This window comes from Leptodactylus fuscus, chromosome 1 (assembly GCF_031893055.1).
Source record: "Leptodactylus fuscus isolate aLepFus1 chromosome 1, aLepFus1.hap2, whole genome shotgun sequence".
Taxonomy (NCBI): domain Eukaryota; kingdom Metazoa; phylum Chordata; class Amphibia; order Anura; family Leptodactylidae; genus Leptodactylus; species Leptodactylus fuscus.
The window spans coordinates 247,089,012-247,114,870 of NC_134265.1; the positions used below are offsets into that span (position 1 = coordinate 247,089,012).

The 25,859-nt window shown below is 40.9% G+C and overlaps 1 protein-coding gene across 1 annotated transcript in view; it reads left to right on the plus strand.

The window, feature by feature from the left end:
• GRID2 (glutamate ionotropic receptor delta type subunit 2) overlaps positions 1 to 25,859 on the plus strand; it is a 952,324-nt gene that overhangs the window by 578,338 nt on the left and 348,127 nt on the right. The window contains exon 8 of the mRNA XM_075285407.1: positions 6,796 to 6,915. Coding sequence (XP_075141508.1) covers positions 6,796 to 6,915 — 120 coding nt within the window. The remainder of the gene's footprint in view (positions 1 to 6,795; positions 6,916 to 25,859) is intronic.

Genomic DNA, 25,859 nt, shown 5'->3' on the forward strand with positions numbered 1-25,859 from the left:
ACCAAAATTTATATTAGCACCCCTGAACTTGTTGCGGGGGAGCCAATGGGTATATTTGCCCACAGTATCTAAGGGGTTCAAATCTCTGATCTGAACTCATCTCTGGCCGGGGGTGATGGAATGGGTTATGAGCTGTTAGTTACAGCTAGCATCCACTCCAGATGCTGCCCACACAGACACTGAGCAGTAGGACACTTCATCCATGCTATTACATTGCCGTAACATTAAGGTTTGGGTCATTAAAAGGGTAAATTAAGAAAAAATTTTGCCAGACATCACCCACTCTGGGTTGCTATCTGGGTCCTTGATAGTTTCATTCAAGGTTCAAGGTCTTGATGTAAATGCTTAACCCAAAAGATATGTAAGCTTGCCTGGGCCAGGGGTTTTCCAGTTGTTATGACAGACCCAGGACTGTTGAGCAGTTAAAATCCTACATCAAAAAAGAATGGAATAACATTCCTCTCCCAAAAACTTCAGCAATTGGTCTTTTCACTTCCAAGATGTTTACAGTCTGATGTACAAATGTTAGACATGTTAGACATGGCCCTGTCTAAACTTTCAACTTCTGATATGTGTTCTCTTGGGTATAAAATATGGATATATTATATTTTCTTTATGTTTTACACAAAATCCCAACTTTGCATTTATTGATTGTTGCTAGTTAACTAATATTCACCTTCTCCAGGCTCTCTGCGAATTGAAGCCCAGCCGGTATTTGTAAGTTATGAAGCCTCCACTAAACTGAATTCATAGAGACCAGTGCAGTGTCTAGGTAGAATATTTTGTCCTGCCCATCTAGACTGTGGCCATTATCCCCATGTTTGTGCAAACCTGGAGTGTGCAATTGTAAGGCAAAATTCAGTGGTGAGAAGCAGAATAATAGGCGGAAAACAGATGAATAAGAGTCAGAATACAGCAAAATAAGAATAATGGTCCTACGTCCTACGTTCAAGAGAGTCCCTTAAAGAGACTAAGTTAAATATCCAGTCCCTGCTGTTGTTTTAACACTTGATCCTGGGTGTAATTGCCTTTAATCATTCAGAGCTACTGCTGTGAGTGATAAGTAGGTCTCTGACCGTCATGCTGCTTTGAATAGGTTCCACAATTGGAGCTAGGAGTGTGTTCACATTTAGTTTCAGTTTCTAACCAGTTTGAAACGTTTTTATATTTTTTTTGGTCCTTCTGCTGACATGTACTAGTTAAGACCAAATATACCCACCTAATTTAAATAAGGGGGTTCTCCTAGTGGGACTACAGATATACCAGGACCACCCAATTTTATATATATATATTTTTGTTTAGAGATGAGGGTACCTATTTTTCCCAAGTTACATCATAGTGGATTTGGTCTCTCTAAATTTTGAGGAGAGTATAGGTGTGTATTGTTATTTATTTCCTACTGACCGGGTTTTAATGCATATCAATAAAATCTAGTTTTAAATGCCAGTTTATTTTCTTTGGAATTATTATTATTATTATTATTATTATTATAAAATTATTACTAATATATCTAAACCCACAAAAATAATACTAAAATGGTTCCATTAGTAGTGTATATACAAGAATGTTCACATATAAAGCTGTTTTAATGCTGCAGGGACCTATATGTAATAAATGACAGATTTTCTTTAGACTTTATATCCAGGAAGATTTATCAGTGTGTGGGTGGAGGAAGGAGAAATTCTGAGTCATGAAATTATTTAAATGCTTTTTTTTCTTCAACATGAAAATCCTGAATTAAATAATCGAAAACTATACATCCCCTCTATCCTATTCCATCCTCAGCTAAGCTACATTGGAGCATGCACATGACTCTGGTATTGTTGTCGCAACCTTTCTTTTGCTGATTGTTGGAGCAGATAATTGAGCCGACTGCTTTTCTATCAATGATTGCTCTACTCAGCAGGTCTGACAACTTAAGTAGATGTTAAATTACAAAATGCAATATCAGTTCAGGCTACGAGCAGCAGAATGAGACTTCTCATCACTTTTCATCCCAGTGGTAGTTAGTTTAGTTAGGTTCCAGGACCATTTCCTCTATAGTACACATGGGAATTGCCACCCTTGTCTGCATAGCAGGTATACTACTATATTTAGGGAATGCTCTCTCCCTTAAATGGTGAACCTCATATATAATTTTTAACTATGATGAAATATTAGTATATTATATTGGGGTATGAGTTGTGTCTAGCTATGTTTTGGATTTTGTTGTAGTAGGGTGTTGGTTCAATGTCTAAGTAAGTTGTGCTGTACTGACGGCTTCCTGTTTCCAGTAATTCTAATTGGTATGTTAATTACAATCCACAGCCAATGACACAGGATAAAGTTGATTAATTAAACAGGATGTGCATTGAGTACAGACATACACTTATTAGCAAGTCTTTTGTGTCCGTCAACCCCAGATGTCATAACTCCAGTTTTTAGTCTATAAGCCCAATGAGCCATCAACAACCTGAGTGTGGAACATTAACAAAGGTGTCAAATGATGTATCTGGGGCATGAAGTAAAATTTAATCTTCATGTTGGGTATGCCTGAACTTGTAAAATCATTTGACATGAGTAGACAGGCATATCACACATATATGGGGTACCCACCAAAAGTTATGATTTATGCCCAAAATATATTATCTCTCTTTGAATTGAATACATGTAATTCCAACCAGGCACTGGTGGGAGGTTCCATGTGTTAGGGGGCAATCACCCCTGGATATGTTGTTGTAGTCCAAATTGATAATCAATAAATTCGAGCGCTTGGGAAACAGACTCAGACACCAGTGTATCTCAAGCAAATGTTTCCATTTATTGCAGCATCCAGTGGATACTTATAGGAAGTATGATATACTACAGACACAGGATACATGTCCTTACATGGAGATCCGCTTCCGGGTCTAGTTTTATGACATGCAGGCACAACAAGAACTGATAACAGTATACATCTGCTTCTTTTCCTGTAAGAGCAACGCTATGATCACAGCAAGCTACTATTCTACTATTTTTCAAGAACAAGAATAATTATTATTATTTTAACCCTCACACATGATATAGGCAGTAAAGCGGCAGGTGGTGGCAGCAATTTGTGTGGATGTGTGATTTTGGAAGATCACTTCACTCCTATGTAGCCTAGCGTGATAGGTGAGTTGGAAGGGAGTGTGGTCACATGTGCATGTGTGGTGGGTAAGATGTATGGATACATCACATAATTTGGCATATAGTGTGTTGGATATATCTTGTACAGGGGCATAACTACCATAGAGGCAGCGGAGGCGGCTGCCACAGGGCCCGGGCCATTAGGGGGCCCGGTGACAGCCGCTACCACTGCATTTTTTATTTTTTTTTTTTAATAGTTCGTTACGGGCCCCATTCACTTGCCGATCCTGGCTGGGCCGGGATCAGCAAGTGACACCGCGGGCCCCACAAACACTATCATTACACTCGGGGGTCTTTGCAGACCCCCGAGTATAATGATCGGCGGACCGGGAGAGGTAAGAAACATAAAAAACTGTTTCTTACCTCTCCACGATCCTGCCAGGCCTCCTTCATTCGTGTCTGACGTCTCTGACGTCACATGAACCCGGCCTGCTTCCCGGGTCATGTGACGTCCAACGTCATTAAAGCAGGACAAGAGCGGCAGCCGACAGCCTAGGAGCCGGGGGACAGGTAAGTAACTGTTTTTTTTTTTATGTTTTTATTCCCCCGGGTCTCCGATTATTATACTCTGGGGTCTGAAAAGACCCCAGAGTATAATAATTGTTTATGGGTGTCCACTATGGGGCATAATACTGTGTGCAGGGGACACTATTGGGGTTAATACTGCGTGCAGGGGCCACTATTGGGGTTCATACTGTGTGCAGGGGCCACTATTGGGGTTAATTCTGTGTGCAGGGGCCACTATTGGGGTTCATACTGTGTGCAGGGCCACTATTGGGGTTAATACTGTGTGCAGGGGCCACTATTGGGGTTCATACTGTGTGCAGGGGCCACTATTGTGGTTAATTCTGTGTGCAGGGGCCACTATTGGGGTTAATACTGTGTGTGCAGGGGCCACTATTGGGGTTAATACTGTGTGCAGGGGACACTATTGGGGTTAATACTGTGTGTGCAGGGGACAATATTGGGGTTAATACTGCGTGCAGGGGACACTATTGGGGATAATACTGTGTGTGCAGGGGACACTATGGGGGATAATACTGTGTGTAAGGGACACTATTGGGGTTAATACTGTGTGCAGGGCCACTAATGGACATAATACTGTGTGCAGGGCTTATTAAGGGACATAATAGAGTGCGGAGGAGGGGGTCGGTCGAGGTCTTCGGCGTCGGTTTGGGGGGGGGGGCATGTTAAAAGTTTGCCACGGGGCCCCGCCATTCCTAGTTACACCACTGATCTTGTATTATACTGATTCCCGACAGGGATTTGTAAAAAGGACATATGGATTAAGAGGCAATCAACGTGGGAAAGATTCTAACAGAATATTTATTTACCATAGCTACAAAACATAATATTATTATACTTAATATAAATTAGCAACATGATAAAAATATATTATAATTATAACATAATAATACATAATAATAACTAGAGATGAGCGAACAGTAAAATGTTTGAGATTTGATATTTGTTTCGAATAGCCGCTCAATATTCGACTATTCGATCGAATATCGAATCCCATTATAGTCTATGGGAGAAAATGTTTCGCTACAGGGGATCCTACCATTCAACTCAGGAGAGTCACCAAGTCCGCTATCATACCACAGGAAATTATGCCAACACCCTGGAAAGCAACTGGGACAGCAGGGGAAGTATGCCTGGGGGCATCAAGTACCTTTATTATGTCAGGATCCCCTGTCAGCTTGCAATATGCCAGAGCTGACTTTTTCGCATAGGAATGCATTGACCAGCGTTGATTGGCCAGTCTACGGGATTCGGCCAATCAACGCTGGTTCTGCCTGAGGAGGTGGAGTCTAAAATCGATCCACAGCAGTTTCCATTCTGGTCCGATTTTAGACTCCGCCTCCTCCTGCAGAACCAGCGTTGATTGGCCGAATGCCGTAGACTGGCCAATCAACGCTGGTCAATGCATTTCTATAGCGAGATATAGCAGAGCTGGCCGTGCGGTTAGCCCAGCTACTCCGGACAGATGAAAGAGCTCTGCACTACACCCAACCATCCCTCCAGCTACTCCTCCTGTACTAACACGACTAGCTCAGTTTGGCTATTCCTTAGTACTACTAACACGCTCATCTCGACTATTCCTTAGTGTAATAGCCGAGCTGAGCGTGTTAGTAGTACTAAGGAATAGCCAATCTGAGCGTGTTAGTCTGCTGCATATCTGCCAGCTCTCCTACATCTCCTACACACTCAACTTGCTATTCCTTAGTACTACTAACATGCTCAGCTCGGCTATTCCTTAGTGTAATAGCCAAGCTGAGCGTGTTAGTACTACAAACCCCAAACAACCCACCCCCCCGGTGTCCGCTTACTTGCAGCTCCCTGTTTTTGGTCCACTTCAGGTTTCAGAGCACCCTGCCCCCCTCTCCCCAACTATTATTATAGAGAAGGTGGGGCTTAGGAGAGTGTGGGTGGGGAGTCTCCCCACCCAGTACCTGCCCACAATCTCTTAAGCCCCGCCTTCTCTATAATACTAGTCAGGGAGAGGGGGCAGGGCACTCTGAAACCCGGACCATGGACCGAATTGGACCAAAAACAGGAAGCTGGAGGTAAGCGGACACCGGGGAGGGGGGGGTTGGGGATTGGGGGGGTTGGGTTTTGTAGTACTAGCACATTCAGCTTGGCTATTACAGTAAGGAATAGCCGAGGTGAGCGTGTTAGTAGTACTAAGGAATAGCAAGCTGAGTGTGTAGGAGATGTAGGAGAGCTGGCAGATATGCAGCAGACTAAAATGCTCAGCTTGGCTATTCCTTAGTACTACTAACAAGCTCAGCTGGGCTATTACACTAAGGAATAGCCAAGCTGAGCTAGTCATGTTAGTGCAGCAGAAGTAGCTGGAGGGATGGGTGGGTGTAGTGCAGAGCTCTTTCATCTCCAGTGTCTGGAGTAGTCGGGCTAACCGCATGGGCTCTGCTATATCTCGCTATAGGAATGCATTGACCAGCATTGATTGGCCAGTGTACGGGCATTCGGCCAATCAACGCTGGTCAATGCATTCCTATGGGAAAAAGTCAGCTCCCGCATATCGCAAGCTGACAGGGATCCCGACAAGATAGAGCCCCAAAGAGCTAGGTGAGTAACATTCCCCCCTAAATAAAGGTTATCCCTAGCTAACCCTGCCTGTAGATCTGTCCCTGTGTCACAGTCATATAGTTCACTGCTTCAAATTAAGCGAATGGTAAATTCACCATTCATCTAAATTTGAGGTCACCTGATTTTGGCGGCCAATGGGTTTTTTTTTAATTTTTTTTAACTGTCTCCTTTGTAGTAGTACCTGTCCCACCTCCCCTGCACAGTTATTGGTGCAAAAAACGCACCAGGGAAGGTGGGAGGGGATACAAATTTTTTAAGAATTTGCCACCTGGTGTTCGATTGGAATCGAACACCTTGAACGGCCTGATATTCGATCGAATATCAATTTGATCGAACGCCGTTCGCTCATTTCTAATAATAACATCAAATACAGCAATAAAAAAAGAAAAACCTGCAAGTACAATCCTTCAAAGAAAACTAATAGATAATAGTCTACCTCAAAATATTACAAAGTTCATTGGTAAATATTCTAACCATTTTTTATGATGAAAGAGAAATTCATAACTGAAATATTTTGTTTTTATGCCTTTTTAGGGAGCAGTAAGTGGGCTTACTGGGATTTTGGAATTTGATGACGTTGGTGACAATCCAAATATTTACTTTGAAATTCTGGGTACAAACTATGGAGAGGAACTTGGCAGAAGTGCGCGTAAGGTAAGATGACAATGAAACCTAATTCAGTTGTAAGAATTATTATTCTGTAAGTTTTACATAGAAAAAGCGCTTTGTCTAAACCTCACTTTAGAGGATATGGTATGCATCGTTGATCATGTGTACTATAGTGTCATATGTCATCCATAGGCTTCTATGTAAAAGAAAGAACAAAGAAAAAATTCAAAGCATATAACGTACAGTATATTAATCATTGTTTTTTTAAGTGACCAACTATCAGAAAGTGCTACAGGCTAGTCTTTTCTTTACAGTAAAAAAGCTTAAACAGATGTATGTATAGGATACTCTCTTGGCTATAGTCAGGTCTATATGGAACTGAAGACCTATTCAGTCAACAATGTCTTCTGTTGTATATACTAAATGCTCAAACCAAAGATAGTGTGAACAGAATCTCATAAAACCCATGAGGAATTTTAAAAGGTTATAGCATGTCATAGATGAAGTTCTCTAAGTCCCTACAATTGTTCACACATCTCTGCAAATTTAAAGGGATTCTATCATTAAAATGCAATTTTTTGTGACTAACACGTAGGAATAGCCTTAAGAAAGGCTATTCTTCTCCTACCTTTAGATGTCTTCTCTGCACCAGTGTTTGGTAGAAATCCCGGTTTTCGTCGATATGCAAATGAGTTCTCTCCAGCACTGGGGGAGGGCCCCAGCATTCAAACAGCACTGGGGGCATCCCCAATGTTGCAAAAGAACTCTCCAACGCCACCTCCATTCATTCCTTCAGGAATGTCCTCTTCACGTGTCTTCTTCCGGTGCTGAGGGAAAAACGAGCAGAGCCGACTGCACAGGCCTACAGGCCACAAGAGAATGGCCGCTTACTTGCTGTGTAAGCGGCCATTTTTCTTGTGGCTGCGGGCATGCGCAGTCAGTTCTACTCGAAGCTTTGAAGTTTGACCCCCCCAGCGCTGGAAGAAGACACGTGAAGAGGCCGTTCTTGAAGAAGATGGAGGCGGCGCTGGAGAGTTCTCTCACAGCATTGGGGATGCCCCCAGGGCTGTGAGAGCACTGGGGCCCACCCCCAGTGCTGCGATAGAACTTATTTGCATACCGACAAAAACTGAGATTTCTACCAAACAGCGGTGTGGAGAAGACATCTAAAGGTAGGAGAAGAATACCCTTTCTTAAGGCTATTCCTATGTGTTAGTCACAAAAAAATTGTGTTTTAATGATAGGATCCCTTTAAGCATATAAAGGGAGTCCATCACTCAACCCAACTCCCAAACAGCTAGGTTAGGGTCACCTTAGTCAAACTTTTTTATGCCAATATACAAGTAAGCTCTTTGGAGCAACAAGGGTGTTGCCATTTCTCCAAAACGGTAAGCAGCAACAGTTTCTTTGCTCCAAAGAGATCATTTGTGTATTGACAAAAACAATGATAACTTGAAAACTGAGGAACCGATTCACAAGGGAAAGACCCTAACCTATCTTTCTGAGGAGCTGGGTTGACATGTTTGGTTCTGGTGACAAAATTCTTTTAAAAAGGAGTCTTATGTAAAATCAGTGACAGGTTATAGAATTGTTGGCGACATCAATGAATATATACATATAATATATATATATATATATATATATATATATATATATAAAATTGCTTCATTTCTAACAAGTTAAATCTGCTTATATATGCACAGCTTCGTACAAACGTTTTAAAGTTTTAAGCTTTGAGAATATTTTTGCTTGTTGTTTTTCTTATAATGAAAGATGAATGGGTTTTTTTTCACTTAAGATTACAAGTGAGTGATAGGATAATAGGCAGTAACACAACATAATGCAAATCATGTTCTTTATCACTAAATGATTTCAACATCTATTAAATGTAAAAGGTTTATTCAAATCTGTATTGCACTGGATTAGAAACAGACTTACTCTTGTTCCTATATTATATCTAACCTAAGCATTTGTTTTTTCTTATTTATATATTTTTAAGGCCTAACAAAATGTAGCTAGAAATCATTATAGGAAAAAACACAGTAAAAATGCAGTTTTATTCCACAGCATTTTTAAATGTTTTGCTACATTTTCCTCTTCGTTTTTTTTCTTCTCCTTTTAAATCTATGGGGAAATTAACATGATGCATTTTTCAAAAATGCACGCATTTTTGTTAATGCAGTTTTTTAGTAGCTTTTTTCTCCACAATGTGTGGATGAGATAAACCAAAATCTCATTCACTTTGCTGGTATTGGAAAACACCCTTTTTTTTTTTTTTTTGCTACATTTCTGCTACAGCCAAAAAAACTCAATTTTTCACAGCATGGACTTTAGCCCAGTTATGGCGTTTGAAAGGCGAGGAGTAAAAGGTGAAAATCGAAAAATCGAAAAAGAGATCGTCTCATGATGGCTCTTTATTGTACAAAGATTACGTTTGTATTGAAGAAAACATCACTTAGACCAGTTTGCTCCATCCCTGTTGTGTTTCCTTTGAACTCCAGGAATGGAGGACATGCATTTAACCAGACTACCAGATAGAGAAAGCAGTAGGATCACATGGGTCAACCAAATGCTATTCTCAAGTCTCTCTACACATACAATATACAATACTTCAGAAGTTTTTTTTTGTTTTGTTTTTGTGAAGATACTCTATTACATACTCTATTATAGCAGGTGCTAATTCCTACCATAGAAATCTTATACTATATAAGTGATATGAAAAATGCAAAATGCACACTAATGGGAACAAAAACCTCTCATACAAAAGAAGATGTACAAATGTAAGGTCTTCCAGATGTTGTGATCTGCAACAAAGTAAAAAAACAAACAACAAAAAAAAAACTACAGCAGTACTTCTCAACCTTTCCATACAAAGTACACCCTAGTGAGAAAACATCCCTAATGTAATAGAATGGTCCTACAGTATCTCCACCTGCAATATAATGACCCCCAAAAGTCCCCCACATGTAATACTGTTTAATGGTTCACACAGTGCTTCCATTTAATATAATTAGCCACAACACTGCTTCCCATGTAATATACTGACACTCCACAGTGCTCCACATGTAATATAATGGCCCCTCAGTGCCTCTACGCTGTTCATATAATGACCCATAATATAATATAATATAATATAATGGCCCCTACACTGTATTCACATATAATGGCCACCACAGTTCCTTCACATATAATACAGTACAGTGGCTCAGTGGCTAGTTGGAGTGTGATTTCTCCCACACTCCAAAGACATACTGACGCTAGGTTCACACTAGTGTTCGGCAGTCCGTTCTGTGGTTTCCGTCTTCTGCATGCAGAAGACGGAAACCTGTCAGATCGGGTCTGGCCTTGAGCGGTGGTGAGCGTTTTATGCTCTCCACTGCGAAACTGGGTTTTTAAAATTGGACACAGAGTACTGCATGTCCGACTCTGTGTCCGGCTTAAAAAAAACGGTTTCGCGGCGCAGAGTATAAAACGCTCACCGCCGCTCATGGCCGGACATCTATCAAACCCATTCAAATGAATGGGTATGAAAGATGCCGGCAGGTTTCCATCTCCTGCCTCTGCCTTTTGTGCAGGAAACGGAAACCTGCAGAACGGAGACCGGGCACAGATGTGAACGAGCCCTGATAGGGAATTTAGTTTGTGAGCCTTATATGGAACAATGACTGACCATATCTGTAAAATTCTGAAGAATATTTTGGTGCTATGCAAGAGAAATAAACAAATAAATAAATAAGTAATGGCCTCCACATATAATAGCTGCTACAGTGCTCCCACATATTAAAGAGAACCTTTCATCAGATCGGGCACATGCAGTTCTATATACTGCTGGAAAGCTGACAGTGCGCTGAGTTCAGTAATGAGAAGAGTAATGAGTAATGATTGCAGATTACCACTTGTTCCTCAGGGCACCTCTACACTACAAACTACAATGGGCACCTCCATTAGTATTGACAAAAGCGCTCAATTACTTTTAAAATAAGTATGGTGCCTGTGTGCAGGTGTACATCTTTGGCAAGGGGTATACATAGTGGCTCTCTCATCATAGCTTGTACCCCACAGGTTCCACAGGTTGAAAACCATTGCTCTAGTAGTGCAGGACAGCAGTGGTTTAATCCTATTAGGTCTCAGTGTATGAGATGTTGAAATAGAATAATAACAGCGCATGCGCTGAAGACAGGGTAAAGTGATCTGAGCATGGCTGTCAACCTTACAAATAGTGAAAACAATCTAGATCAGTTAATTCTAATACCGACTATTGAGGTTCATCCACTTACGCTCTCACAACTTTGAAGTGTTATTAGAAATTTTATAATGGAATTTGAACATTACCGACCTTTCAATTATTTAACATATATAGTATCATACCAAAAATGTAATTTCACCTTATTGAATTATTTGCAAGATATGTTTTTTTAACAATATTTTTAATAAAATTTTTATATACATATTATTAGCATAATAGTAAACAGTATAAAGGCCCATGCACACGGAGTATTCGCGTGCTCATTTTTGCATAATACACGTGTATTCTTTACAGGCTCCAATGACATTTGACTTTTGACATTTGACTTCAAATACATTTTTTACATGTGTGAAAAACACGCCAAAAACACACCAAAAAAGGGTAAAAAATGTAATTGAAGTCAATTGGAGTCTGATTTTTACACGTGTATTCTTTACAGTGTATTATGCAAAAATGAGCACGCGAATACTCCGTGTGCACAGGCCCTCAGGGTATGTTCACATGACAGAATTTGCATTCTGCGTGTGAACGTTCTGCACGACATTCTGCTCCGGATTAGGCCCTAATGAATGGGCCTAATCGGGAGGGAGCCTCGCGCTGCGGACGCCGCGGCTGAGTCAGCTGTGGAATCCAAGGCAAGATATGGCAGCTCACTTCTTTTTTCTGCTTCTAGCTAGCGAAAAAAAGAAGCGACCAGCTCTCATTGAAGTCAATGGGAGCCATTTATGGCAGCGGATTTTGAGGTGGATCCCACGTAAAAAAAACTGCTGCCAAAAAACTCTGTGTGAACAGACACTTACAGTAGTTACATTACATTATGATCTACTGTATAACAGTTTAACAGTATATTATGTAAAGGGTAAGAAAAGATACAAAGAAGATGCAAATAAAAAAACTGTAACAATCAGATAATAAGAATGGCCCAATGTATGGAAACATTAATAATTTGGTTTGTGATCAGAAGGGGAATTGAGGATAATTATAGAGAATTGCTCTAAATATTATATTAATATGATAAAATTATAAAGAGAGATTAAACAAAGTGGGTCAATAAGATAAAGTGTGTAAAGAGCTGGATTATAATTTCTAACTGTTTATATAAATCTCTCAAAGATTCCAATTTGTTGTAAATTTATTGTATTTGTTTGATCTAATAGCAAATAAAGAAGTCTTTTAAGTTCTTCTATGAATTGTGGAGCGGGAGTCTTCCAGACTTTGTGAATTTGCATCTCACTATCGTTTGAATATGAAAGGGGATTTTGTTCAGATTAATAAAACAAAGTGCTTATTGACTTTGCTTCAGAAAATCCCAACCAGATACTTGTTGTATGAGATGAAATATACTGCTCCAAAAGATTTGAATGGGTGGGCATCCACACCAAATATGCAATTATAAGCCACAATTTAACCCTTCTTGACATCCACCATAATAGTACGGTGGATGTCAGGTATATGGCGGCCACCCATGATCAGTGCCAAGGCAAGAGATGTGCTGCTGGGTAAGGGTAGTGTCATTACTAGAGATGAGCAAGTAGTGTTCGATCGAGTAGGTGTTCGATCGAATACTACGGTATTCAAAATACTCGTACTCGATCGAACACTACTAGCTGTTCGAAGTTTAAGGTTCGATGCAGAACCAGCTTTGATTGGCAGCATGCTATACATTCTGCCAATCAACGCTGGTTCTTCTCTTACCTTTAGAAGTCTTCTCCGTGCAGCGTCCCCGCAGCGTCTTCCGGCTGGAATTCACTCTGCCTAGGCATCCGGCCTAGGCAGAGCCGACTGCGCATGCGCAGGCATGCCCTCACATGCGCAGTCGGCTTTGCTCAGGCATCGGGCCGGGCAGAGGCGACTGCGCATGCGCAGTCGGCTCCGCCTAGGCCCCGATGCCTAGGCAGAGTGAATTCCAGCCGGAAGAAGACGTGGGGACACTGCGCTGGGAGAAGACTTCAAGGAGAATCCAGCCCGACCGTCACTCGTGCACTTGGTAAGTATAATTTTATTGAATGTTGCCTACCCCTGAGACGAGCATTTCCCCCCATAGACTATAATGGGGTTCGAAATCCGTTCGAACAGTCGAACAGTGTGCGGCTGTTCGAATCGGATTTCGAACCTCGGACATTTTAGTGTTCGCTCATCTCTAGTCATTACTACCAACACCATTACAGCTATGCAATTCAGTCATGTCTTCTACCTCTACCTGATCCTCCTCTTCACAGTCCAAAAGATGGTGGTTTTTATACAATTTATCAATAGGAACATTGTCTTGATTACATTCCTTAGCATTCAGGATGCCATCTCTCAGGAAAAAAGGCTACATTGAAAAGAATACACTAAATGATACACTCAAGTCTGGCTCAAAGCCACTTTGTCACTGGCAAAGATATCATCATCTTGCCATAAAGTTCAGCATGCTCATCAGCTTGCCATGATGTTCATCTGTGATACAGCATATCTCACAATATAAGTTGAAAGCAACTTGTAGATGTTGAACTACTGCGTGCTGTTTATTAAACACATCTATTGAAGGTATGACCAAATTATATAGTTTCAACTAGCAGTAACATGGCTTTAACCCAGGTACCTTGTTTCTGTAATACTTTGACATCCTTAATTCTACTAATACAGTGTTTAAAGCTGCTGTCACCTGGGAATCGAATGCAGGGAGGCAGAGACATTGGGTAGACAGCACTGATATCTGACAGTGTAAGATTATCCTCTTTTGCCAGTATATTGTAAGCTGGTAAGCTGTGCCTAGCTGTTTCTTCTGCATGTTACATGCATTAAAAATAATATAAGTGAAGTATAAATTGTGCCAGCCTTTTGGTTTTATCAAACAAAATATCAGACGAGCATAACACAATGCAATATCATTCTGGTAAAAAGCAGTAAGCTATATAGCCTCTACAGTGTACTAAGATGGTATAACATTATTGAAACCAGGGACAGATGGATGATGCAAATAAAATAGATACCTACATTATGCAACCAATCATGTATCCTTTAATAACAAAGGGAAACTACTGTAGTTTTAAACCAAATGTCAAAAAATATTTTATACATTTCTTTTATTAGCTCCAAATATTAAAGTTGTGTCTGTTTCTGGTCCACATACCACTTCTAGAGAAATGAATGTTCCGATTTTCATAATAAAAAGAACATTTACTGCTAGAGATATATATTAACTACAGAGCCACAAGCTAGGGATTATAATCACTTCTGCAGATTGTCAAACACATCTCTAGGCTGTGTATAAATAATTGGATGTTATATCTTTTTAATCCTCCAATTTTGTGGCAAGGTTGATTTTTTTTTTCAAGTACATAACTGTACTATTATTAACCCTGTGGTTCACCACTTTTTAAGCTAAAACCTAATTCAAGGATTTGTGGTCATTACAAGACAGTAAATATGCTTCTTGCTTTTTGCATTATTCTATCAATAGGCCTAGTGCTAAATGAGTCAATTTCTTGCATTTGCATTGACTGTGAATAGAGGACTCTGAATCAAGAAAATGCAGATTCACTTTCAGTTCAGTGTAAAACTATAAGTAACATTATGATTATGAGCTTTCCCAACTAACACACTTTTACATTTCTACTGTACTGTACATACCACAAAGATAATTTAATCAAAAAGCAAAAATAGGATTTTTTTCCTATTTTTGCATTGGATTCACTTGTTCACATCACTTGAACTTGTTCACATCAAATATTTCAATTATTTCTGCACCCACAACAACCCGTCTCACTCTGCCATTGGTTAAAGAATAGGTCATTAACTGCACGTTAGCCAGTCAGGATTGTTGATATGTGAAAAACTGAATCCAAAATTCAGTGTCATGATGTGATGGAGCATATAAATAGGGTGTGACATGTAAAAAGAGTAGTGTTCTAAAATCATTCATTAATTATAATTAACTTATAATGTTCAGTTAATCATAATTTTGATTTAGGTCATAATCATCCAGCTCTATCATAAACAGAGAGTCGAGAACACACAAGTGGCAATTATTCTGGCTGACATGGTTGATTTAGATTATGACTGTTTTGTTCCTTTTTCAAAGATTGCACTTAATAAATCTGGAGGATAGACAGACAATCTAACTACACCTACTTTCTCCCTCACTTGGTGGTGTAAAGTACAAAATAATGCACGTTTGCGCAAGTAAACTCAAAAATGCACAAATCTTCTATCCAATCCTGGATAGAAGGGTTTAATTTATTTATTACTCATATATATATATATATATATATATATATATATATATATATATTACAACATATTTTGCAGCACTTCAAGAGACATTATCAGTTACTGTCCCATATAGGGATCACAATCTAATTTACCTATCAGTATGTCTTTAAGAGTAGAGATGAGCGAGTGGTACTCGATCGAGTAGGTATTCAATCGAATACTACGGTATTCAAAATACTCGTACTCGACTGAGTACCACTCGCTATTCGAATGTAAAACTTTGATGCAGAACCAGGATTGATTGGCCGAATGCTGTACAGTCGGCCAATCAATGCTGGTTCTTCTACTAACTTTAGAAGACTTCTCCGTGCAGCTTCCCTGCGGCATCTTCCAACTCTGAATTCACTCTGTCAGGCATCAGGCCTGGGCAGAGCCGACTGCGCATGTCCGCTTGTAGTGCGTGCATGCGCAGTTGGCTCTGCCCAGGCCCGATGCCTGGCAGAGTGAATTCAGAGCCGGAAGACGCCGCGGGGACGCTGCACAGAGAAGACTGCTTGGAGGATCCAGCCTGACCCTCACTCGTGGACTTGGTAAGTATAATTTGATCGAACGTTGCCTACCCCTGAAACGAGCATTTTCCCCCCCATAGACTATAATGGGGTTCGATATTCGATTCGAGTAGTCGAATATTGAGGGGCTACTCGAAACGAATATCGAACCTCGAACATTTTACTGTTCACTCATCTCTATTTAGGAGTACTTTAGGAGGAAACCAGAGTACCAGAAGGAACCCACGCAAACATGGGGAGAACATACAAACCACTTGCAAATGTTGAACTGGGTCAGAATCTAACATAGGATTCCAGCCCTGCAAAGTAACAGTGCTAGCTGCTGAACTCCATTGGTTTAATGTATTCCCTTCATAGTATTGTCTACTTAATGCTTCACATTACCATCATATTTTTGGATAAATAAGTATTACTGTACATGTAAACTTTGTAGTGTATCCTTTTACACAAAGTGCCATTTCCACTCCTCATTTCCCTGTCTGTGGTATCCCTATATAATTTCATACACAGCTGCTTAAGAATAGATATTACATCAGTAACTGCTGTACAGATTAAATGACAAATCTACCCCAAATATTCTTGGCGATTTTTCATGCACCTTGATAAGCAATCAGTCATGACAGAGTATACAGGGACATGAAGTGAGAAGATTTTTCATACATATCCTTTACTTAAAAATCTTTTTATGTGCATCAATCTTCTGCTGTCGGAATGCCCTGGGTTAACCCGGTTGACCTGCAGTCACACATTTGGCATAAGAGATTTAATGAATGGTAAAGTAAAAAAAGAACACAAAAGTTACATTTCTAGAGCTTACTCTATTGCAGTTTTATGACATAGAACTAAATTTAAGACAGGTAAAAACTAACCAGAACAACAGTAACTGCTATTGAACTCATTTCTTACATTAGAACGTAACTTGGAAGGTAGAAACATAATGTACTGAATAGCAACTTCATAAACAATTTGGAACATTTTATTCAAGATTTTAAGTAAAGTTGAAATAAGAATGATGGAAATATGTCATATCAAAGACTGCTTACATTAATATGATATTAAAATAACATCTTTAACATGATTTTACAATAACATTATTTCTCTTCCTTCATTAGAACTTTGACATTCATCAAAGTACGCCATATTCATCAATATTAAAACTCTTGCCTAGCAGCAATTTTTGAGACTGAATTATGTTCTGTATAATTTTGAGGTAGAAAAGGATAGAATTGCTAACAATAAGATTATACATTTTCTGTGTCATTTCAATTTCATGTACTCATTCTTAAAGTCGAGTCATGTTAATGCGAGGGGTGATTAGTGGTAAATATCTTCAAATACAGATAAATCCATTATCACTTTTTCCGAGCACAGAACAGGTTGCTTTTAATGTGCTGAAAACCTTCTGTAACAATTCCCGGTCATAGTAAAATAAATAGGAACAGTATTAAAATTATTATAGTGAAAATTGGGATTTCAGATCACAGATGTACTTAGCCTGGATACTCTTATGTGAGTTCTAACTAGAGATGAGCGAACAGTGTTCTATCGAACACATGTTCGATCGGATATCAGGGTGTTCGCCATGTTCGAATCGAATCGAACACCACGTGGTAAAGTGCGCCAAAATTCGATTCCCCTCCCACCTTCCCTGGCGCCTTTTTTGCACCAATAACAGCGCAGGGGAGGTGGGACAGGAACTACGACACTGGGGGCATTGAAAAAAATTGGAAAAAGTCATTGGCTGCCGAAATCAGGTGACCTCCATTTTAGACGAATAGTGGATTTCAAATCCGGGTCATATGAGAATGTGAACTTTGTGACTATGAGACAGGGATAGCTGTACAGGCAGGGATAGCGAGGGATAACCTTTATTTAGGGGGGAATGTTATTAAAAATAACTTTTTGGGGCTCTATCGGGTGTGTAATTGTGATTTTTGTGAGATAAACTTTTTCCCATAGGGATGCATTGGCCAGCGCTGATTGGCCGAATTCCGTACTCTGGCCAATCAGTGCTGGCCAATGCATTCTATTAGCTTGATGAAGCAGAGTGTGCACAAGGGTTCAAGCGCACCCTCGGCTCTGATGTAGCAGAGCCGAGGCTGCACAAGGGTTCAAGCGCACCCTCGGCTCTGATGTAGGAGAGCCGAGGGTGCACTTGAACCCTTGTGCACCCTCAGCTCTGCTACATCAGAGCCGAGGGTGCGCTTGAACCCTTGTGCACACTCTGCTTCATCAAGCTAATAGAATGCATTGGCCAGCGCTGATTGGCCAATGTATTCTATTAGCCTTATGAAGTAGAGCTGAATGTGTGTGCTAAGCACACACATTCAGCTCTACTTCATCGGGCTAATAGAATGCATTGGCCAGCGCTGATTGGCCAGAGTACGGAACTCGACCAATCAGCGCTGGCTCTGCTGGAGGAGGCGGAGTCTAAGATCGCTCCACACCAGTCTCCATTCAGGTCCGACCTTAGACTCCGCCTCCTCCGGCAGAGCCAGCGCTGATTGGCCGAAGGCTGGCCAATGCATTCCTATGCGAATGCAGAGACTTAGCAGTGCTGAGTCAGTTTTGCTCAACTACACATCTGATGCACACTCGGCACTGCTACATCAGATGTAGCAATCTGATGTAGCAGAGCCGAGGGTGCACTAGAACCCCTGTGCAAACTCAGTTCACGCTAATAGAATGCATTGGCCAGCGCTGATTGGCCAATGCATTCTATTAGCCCGATGAAGTAGAGCTGAATGTGTGTGCTAAGCACACACATTCAGCACTGCTTCATCACGCCAATACAATGCATTAGCCAGTGCTGATTGGCCAGAGTACGGAATTCGGCCAATCAGCGCTGGCTCTGCTGGAGGAGGCGGAGTCTAAGGTCGGACCTGAATGGAGACTGGTGTGGAGCGATCTTAGACTCCGCCTCCTCCAGCAGAGCCAGCGCTGATTGGTCGAGTTCCGTACTCTGGCCAATCAGCGCTGGCCAATGCATTCTATTAGCCCGATGAAGTAGAGCTGAATGTGTGTGCTTAGCACACACATTCAGCTCTACTTCATCAGGCTAATAGAATACATTGGCCAATCAGCGCTGGCCAATGCATTCTATTAGCTTGATGAAGCAGAGTGTGCACAAGGGTTCAAGCGCACCCTCGGCTCTGATGTAGCAGAGCCGAGGCTGCACAAGGGTTCAAGTGCACCCTCGGCTCTCCTACATCAGAGCCGAGGGTGCGCTTGAACCCTTGTGCAGCCTCGGCTCTGCTACATCAGAGCCGAGGGTGCGCTTGAACCCTTGTGCACACTCTGCTTCATCAAGCTAATAGAATGCATTGGCCAGCACTGATTGGCCAGAGTACGGAATTCGGCCAATCAGCGCTGGCCAATGCATTCTATTAGCCCGATGAAGTAGAGCTGAATGTGTGTGCTAAGCACACACATTCAGCACTGCTTCATCACGCCAATACAATGCATTAGCCAGTGCTGATTGGCCAGAGTACGGAATTCGGCCAATCAGCGCTGGCTCTGCTGGAGGAGGCGGAGTCTAAGATCGCTCCACACCAGTCTCCATTCAGGTCCGACCTTAGACTCCGCCTCCTCCAGCAGAGCCAGCGCTGATTGGCCGAATTCCGTACTCTGGCCAATCAGCACTGGCTAATGCATTGTATTGGCTTGATGAAGCAGTGCTGAATGTGTGTGCTTAGCACACACATTCAGCTCTACTTCATCGGGCTAATAGAATGCATTGGCCAATCAGCGCTGGCCAATGCATTCTATTAGCATGAACTGAGTTTGCACAGGGGTTCTAGTGCACCCTCGGCTCTGCTACATCAGATTGCTACATCTGATGTAGCAGTGCCGAGTGTGCATCAGATGTGTAGTTGAGCAAAACTGACTCAGCACTGCTAAGTCTGCATTCGCATAGGAATGCATTGGCCAGCCTTCGGCCAATCAGCGCTGGCTCTGCCGGAGGAGGCGGAGTCTAAGGTCGGACCTGAATGGAGACTGGTGTGGAGCTATCTTAGACTCCGCCTCCTCCAGCAGAGCCAGCGCTGATTGGTCGAGTTCCGTACTCTGGCCAATCAGCACTGGCCAATGCATTTCTATGGGGAAAAGTTAGCTTGCGAAAATCGCAAACTGACAGGGATTTCCATGAAATAAAGTGACTTTTATGCCCCCAGACATGCTTCCCCTGCTGTCCCAGTGTCATTCCAGGGTGTTGGTATCATTTCCTGGGGTGTCATAGTGGACTTGGTGACCCTCCAGACACGAATTTGGGTTTCCCCCTTAACGAGTTTATGTTCCCCATAGACTATAATGGGGTTCGAAACCCATTCGAACACTCGAACAGTGAGCGGCTGTTCGAATCGAATTTCGAACCTCGAACATTTTAGTGTTCGCTCATCTCTAGTTCTAACATTAAAGGTCAGACAGAAGAATTTTCTCTGCTCTTTTAGTTTGAGTACTGCTAAATTGTTATTAAGTGCCGGAACTATTATGGGCCACTATCTCTTTTTATAATAATGTGACTTGGATAACACTTAATGATTTCATGACAAGGCTCTATTGCAGTTCTGTAGACTATAAGGGCTACAGATGTTACAACAAGATATTGAAATATTCTAAGAGTTTCAGAACTTAAAAAAGTCTCAAAAGAAAGATGTTCAGCAAAATAAAATAAAAGATTTACAGAAAATCTAATTTAAAAAAAAAATCATGGTAAGAAGAGATTTTTAGGCCCATGCAGTGCTCAGTGGGGCTTTAAGCACAACACTGCTTACAAGTGAAAAGTGATGGATAAGGTTCAGTGCCTGATGTCATCAGCATCACGGTGAGTGACATCCCCCTGGGCTGCATCACAAAAACCAGGATGCCAATATACATGAGTTACATGGCAAACTAAAAACAAACAGGAAAACCTTTCACTATTTCTTATCTAGTATTAAAAGCTTACTTTATTTATAAAAAGGAAAAAGATACATTATTGGCCATTGGGAAAAAAAAAAATATTGCTTTTTTTTTTTCTAATAGTTGAAAAGTTTAACACCTTAATGACACAGTCTAGTTTGCATCACCAGGACTCCAAGTCCAAGTTTATGGGTTGATAACTTTGGGATGCTGTAAGTTACCTGAGTGATTTTGAGACTATTTAGTCATGAGACATTCATGTTAGTGGTAAACCTTTATCAATATTTTTTTGTTTGTTACAAAAAATAGAAAATAGACGCAAATCTGGAAAAATGCACAATTTTCAAAAAGGAAATTGTAACATCCTGTTCGGGTCTCTGCGCCACCCTCTGCTCGCGTGCTGCGGTGCAGAAGGTGGGTGCAGTTTGGTTCTTGGCTTAAAGTTTTTAGTTGCACTCTGTGAACTCGGCTCTAGTTCTGGGATTGTATTTGCACCACACCCGTCTTCTGCCCTTGTTGCCTCTGTCCATTAAGTGGTTAATTTTGTCTTGCCTGTGATTGATAGCCTGCCTTCCTGTCAACTCCAGGGGCGGGTTCTTCCTCCCCTATTTTATCTTGGCTCACATTCACACCAGTGCTTGCTATTGCCGTGTGCATACTTGCTCCTTACTGTCCCTATTTTTGCTTGCATTCTTATCTTATCTTATTCTTATACCTTTGGCTTTCCTCTCTGATTATTCTTTGGACTCCGATTTGGCACTGCATCACTCGACTGTTACTGACCCTTGGCTAGCTGACCTCTCTTTGTTGTTGTCCGTCTTGTCTGCGTTATGTGTGTCACATATCCAGGAAGGGACTGTCTTTGTGGTTGCCGCCTATTACGTAGGATAGGGCCTGGCAATAGGAAGGCTCAGTTGGGGGCTTCAGCTTAGGGCTCACTGTCTCTTGTGTCCCGTCCCAGGGTTCAACAGTTACCGGGGAATTGTTGTCCTAGCAATTCCCTAACAGAAATATTCTGCTTTTCAGACAGCCATACAACTGATAATAGTTAATAAATAGCATATACCCTATCTCTGCTTTATATTGGTATCATTTTTTAATCATCCTTAGAAGGTTTATAGGTCTAACAGCAATTTTCCAACTTTAATCCCTTAGGGACACAGCCCAAAAGTTCCTTAAGAACCAGGCCTCATTTTTCAAAACTGACATGGCAATAACTTTGAGATGCTTTAACTTATATAAGTGATTTTGAAACAGTTTTTTTTTTCCGTGATACATTGTATTCATGTTAGTGGTAAACACTAATCAATATTTTTGTATTTAAGCATAAAAAAAATAGGAAATTTGGATAAAAATCACAATTTTCAAAATGTGAAATGCTCTGCTTTTCAAACAGATAGTTATATCACACAAATACATAATAAATGTTATCTACCATATCTCTGATTTATATTGTCATCATCTTTTAATTGTCAATCTAATTTGTACAGTAGAAGTCTTTGAATTGTAACAGCGATTTTTCAGATTTATAAGAAAATTTCCCAAACTCATTTTTATAGTAAGTATTTTAAACCCCACAGCCTTTTCTCAGATGTTATTAACATTGGGATTAGAGATGAGCGAGTAGCAAAATATTTGAGATTCAATATTCGTTTCGAGTAGATCCTCAATATTCGACTACTCGATCGAATATCCGGACACCGGAGATGAAGCAGAGCTTGGCTCTGCTACACCCAACAATCCCTCCAATTATTCCTCCTGTCACACACACACATCTATGCACTACTGCCAACCATCCCTCCAGCTACTACTCCTGTCACACACATCTCTGGTGTAACAGAGCTCAGGACACACTCAGCTCTGCTACATCTCTACACTCTGTTGTAGAGAGTGCACACTGCACACTGTCTGATACTGCACACTCAGCTCAACTACACTCTGCAGACAATACTGCACACTCAGCTCAACTACTCCAGAGTAGTTCAGCTGAGCGAACAGACTGATGTAGCAGAGCTGGCAGATGCAGCCAAGCAGAGTGCACGCCCAGCTCTTCTTCATCTCCGATGTACAGTACTGTGTCAGAACTGCTACATCTGAGATCGGACCACAATGGATGCTGCTGTGGACGGATCTTAGACTCCGCCTCCTCCAGCAGAACCAGCGTTGATTGGCTGAATGCTGTACACTGGCCAATCAACACTGGTCAATGCATTCCTATGGGAAAAAGTCAGCTCGCGCATATCGCATGCTAACAGGGATTCCGACCAGATAGAGCCCCAAAGAGCAGGGTGAGTAACATTCTCTCCCTAGCTAACCCTGCCTGTAGATCTGTCCCTGTCTCACAGTCACATAGTTCACAGTCCCAAATTAATCGAATGTTAAATCCACCATTCGTTTAAATTGGAGGTCACATGTTTCGGCAGCCAATGGGTTTTTTTAATTTTTTTTTTTTTACTGCCTCCGTTGTCCTAGTACCTGTCCCACCTCCCCTGCGCGGTTATTGGTGCGACAAACGCACCAGGGAAGGTTTGAGGGGATACAAATTTTTACTGCATTTGCCTCGTGGTGTTCGATTGGAATTGAACACCTCGAACGGCCTGATATTCGATCGAATATGTATTCGATCGAACGGTGTTCGCTCATCTCTAATTTTGAAAACTCAAAGAATTTATCAGGGGTGTAGTGAGCATTAGTACCCAAGGCATGAATGTACAGCGAATGGTGCCACATGAATATATAAGCTGTGCAGAGTACATTGGGAACACCAAATTCCCCACTATAAGTAACATGTTACCTTTATTATATGGGTTGTTATGATTATGGCGATACCTCATTTATTTTGTTTTTTTAAAAACCATTTGGGGAAAAAAATCAATTATTTTTGCATTACCATCTTCTGAGATGTGTAGCATTTTTTCAGTTGTCAGAGTTGGTTGAGGGCTTATTGTCTGTGGGATGATCTGTGTTTTTTATTGGTACTGTTTTGGGGTACATTTTATGACATTTTCATGTATAGCATTTTTGTAGGTGTGATGTCAAAACAATTTTTTTTTCTTGATTATATCAGTTCACTTCTTATTTTCAACTTTTTTTTTAAACTTTTTATTGATGTCCCACTAGTGGTCCTGATCCAGTGATCCACTGGATTGCTGGTTCAGCACTATAGACTGCAATACATGTGTATTGAAGTCTATAGAGGAAGTTAGCCTATGCAGATAGGATCAACTAGGTATGTGGGTGCTCCAGGCAGAGACTACTAAGAGGCAGGAGCCTCGAAATGCGTCAGCCGTCTCAACCACATAACAAAGGTCTCGTCTTTTTTCCCTTTGTTTTGTGTCCATGTCCTGTATGTTATCCTATTTTTATGACAAATATTTTTCTGTACTATGTGTCCCTATGAATGTTTTAAAATTTTTCAATTTATTAAAAGCTATGTTTTAGCAATTCAAATTTGGTAGTGCTGTACTGCATCTTTTTTGTTTTTGCTATACAATTGTCTCAGTCTGGGGGACTGATCCCTGCACTCTGTTCAAAATTAACTGTTTCAGTGGCATTTGGCTGTGAACTCACATTGCATTGTTGAATTAGTTTTCTATTAGAGATAAGCGAGTAGTGTAATATTAGAGATTCGAGTAGAGCCTCCATATTTGACTACTCAATCGAATATCAAATCCCATTATAGTCTATGGGAAAAAATGCTCGTTTCAGGGGAAACCACTATTTGACTAAAGGAGAGTCACCAAGTCCATGAGCAGCAGGAGGAGAGTGTTTAGGAGGAGCGAAGTGCAGTTTAGGAGTATTGAGGAGAAGCCCTGTGCAGTTAAAGTGCACAGACCCCATAGACTATGGGCTGGTTCACATTAGCGCTTGCCTCCCATCCGGAAGGAGTTCGCAGGAGGACACCCCCGACTGGAATATCAGCGCAACTGCAAGCACTGGACAGTTAAGCACATGGACCCCATAGCATATAATGGGCTCCGTGTGCTTGCCGCGCACTGCCCGCATGAATCATTCGTGTAGCAGTGCTCATCGAATATTCAAAACATTTAACCCCTTGGTGTTCGGCGGATTACACGCATTTCTATGCTGGAAAGGTATTCGATTGAATACTAATCACTCAACACTAGTAGGCACCATCTTGAATGATTGTTTCATTTTACTTTGAATGGTCTTTTTCATTTAGGGCACATGGATAACTTTACTGTGTGCCTGTGTGCTTGCCCTATACACTGATAAATCATGTCTGAGCCACCAATGTATGGTTGGAAATTAGACACTGATAATTTTATGCTTCGTTTTCTTACTTGACCCTTCCTAAATGTACATCATAAGATGGAAAAAAAAATACTGGAAAGCAGGAGAGAGTATTCAAAGCAGTCAAGCTCCCATTTGGAAAATTGAGGATGTTTTGAGGAAATCTTTCTATGCCTTATTGTTTTATTTAAAAAAAAATAAAAAATGGAGAATAGTTTTCTGTTCTTTTCTACAACCTCTTACTCTGCTTACATTGTTTGCCCGTTTTCATGTCCAACAACTTTGTTCTCCGAAACATGGTGTTTCTTCCAGTTGTTTGCCTTCAAGACTAATCTTTCTGATGTCTAAATTATTGTTTTCATTTCCTTTGTTTTAGAAAAAAAAAGATAGCTGTAGTCCATGTAACATTTGATCCTAAAGCATTTTTGCTGGTGCAAAAAAGCAGTAATTTGGTTTGTCTTGCAAAAGGGAATTTGTTTTATACTTCAGGATAATAAAATATGCAGTTAAGCAGATAGCAGTGGTTTACTGCATTGGGCTTTACATCATGAAAATCAACACATATATTATAGTGTGAATGTGCAATGGTGTGTGTGCATACGATCAAAGCTCAATGTGCTGTGTGAAAATGTAGACTTAACAAGTACTAGTTCTATTGCCATCATTAATTATATGATACAGACATCATTATTCTTTCTGTGTGAAATGTGCTAACTACTGTACCGTCTAGCTCCCTTACGACTGCTACAGTTTAGTACTATCACAGTCACTGTATGTGAATATATCTCCTTATCACTCCTCTTAGTTAGTAATGATCATATTCA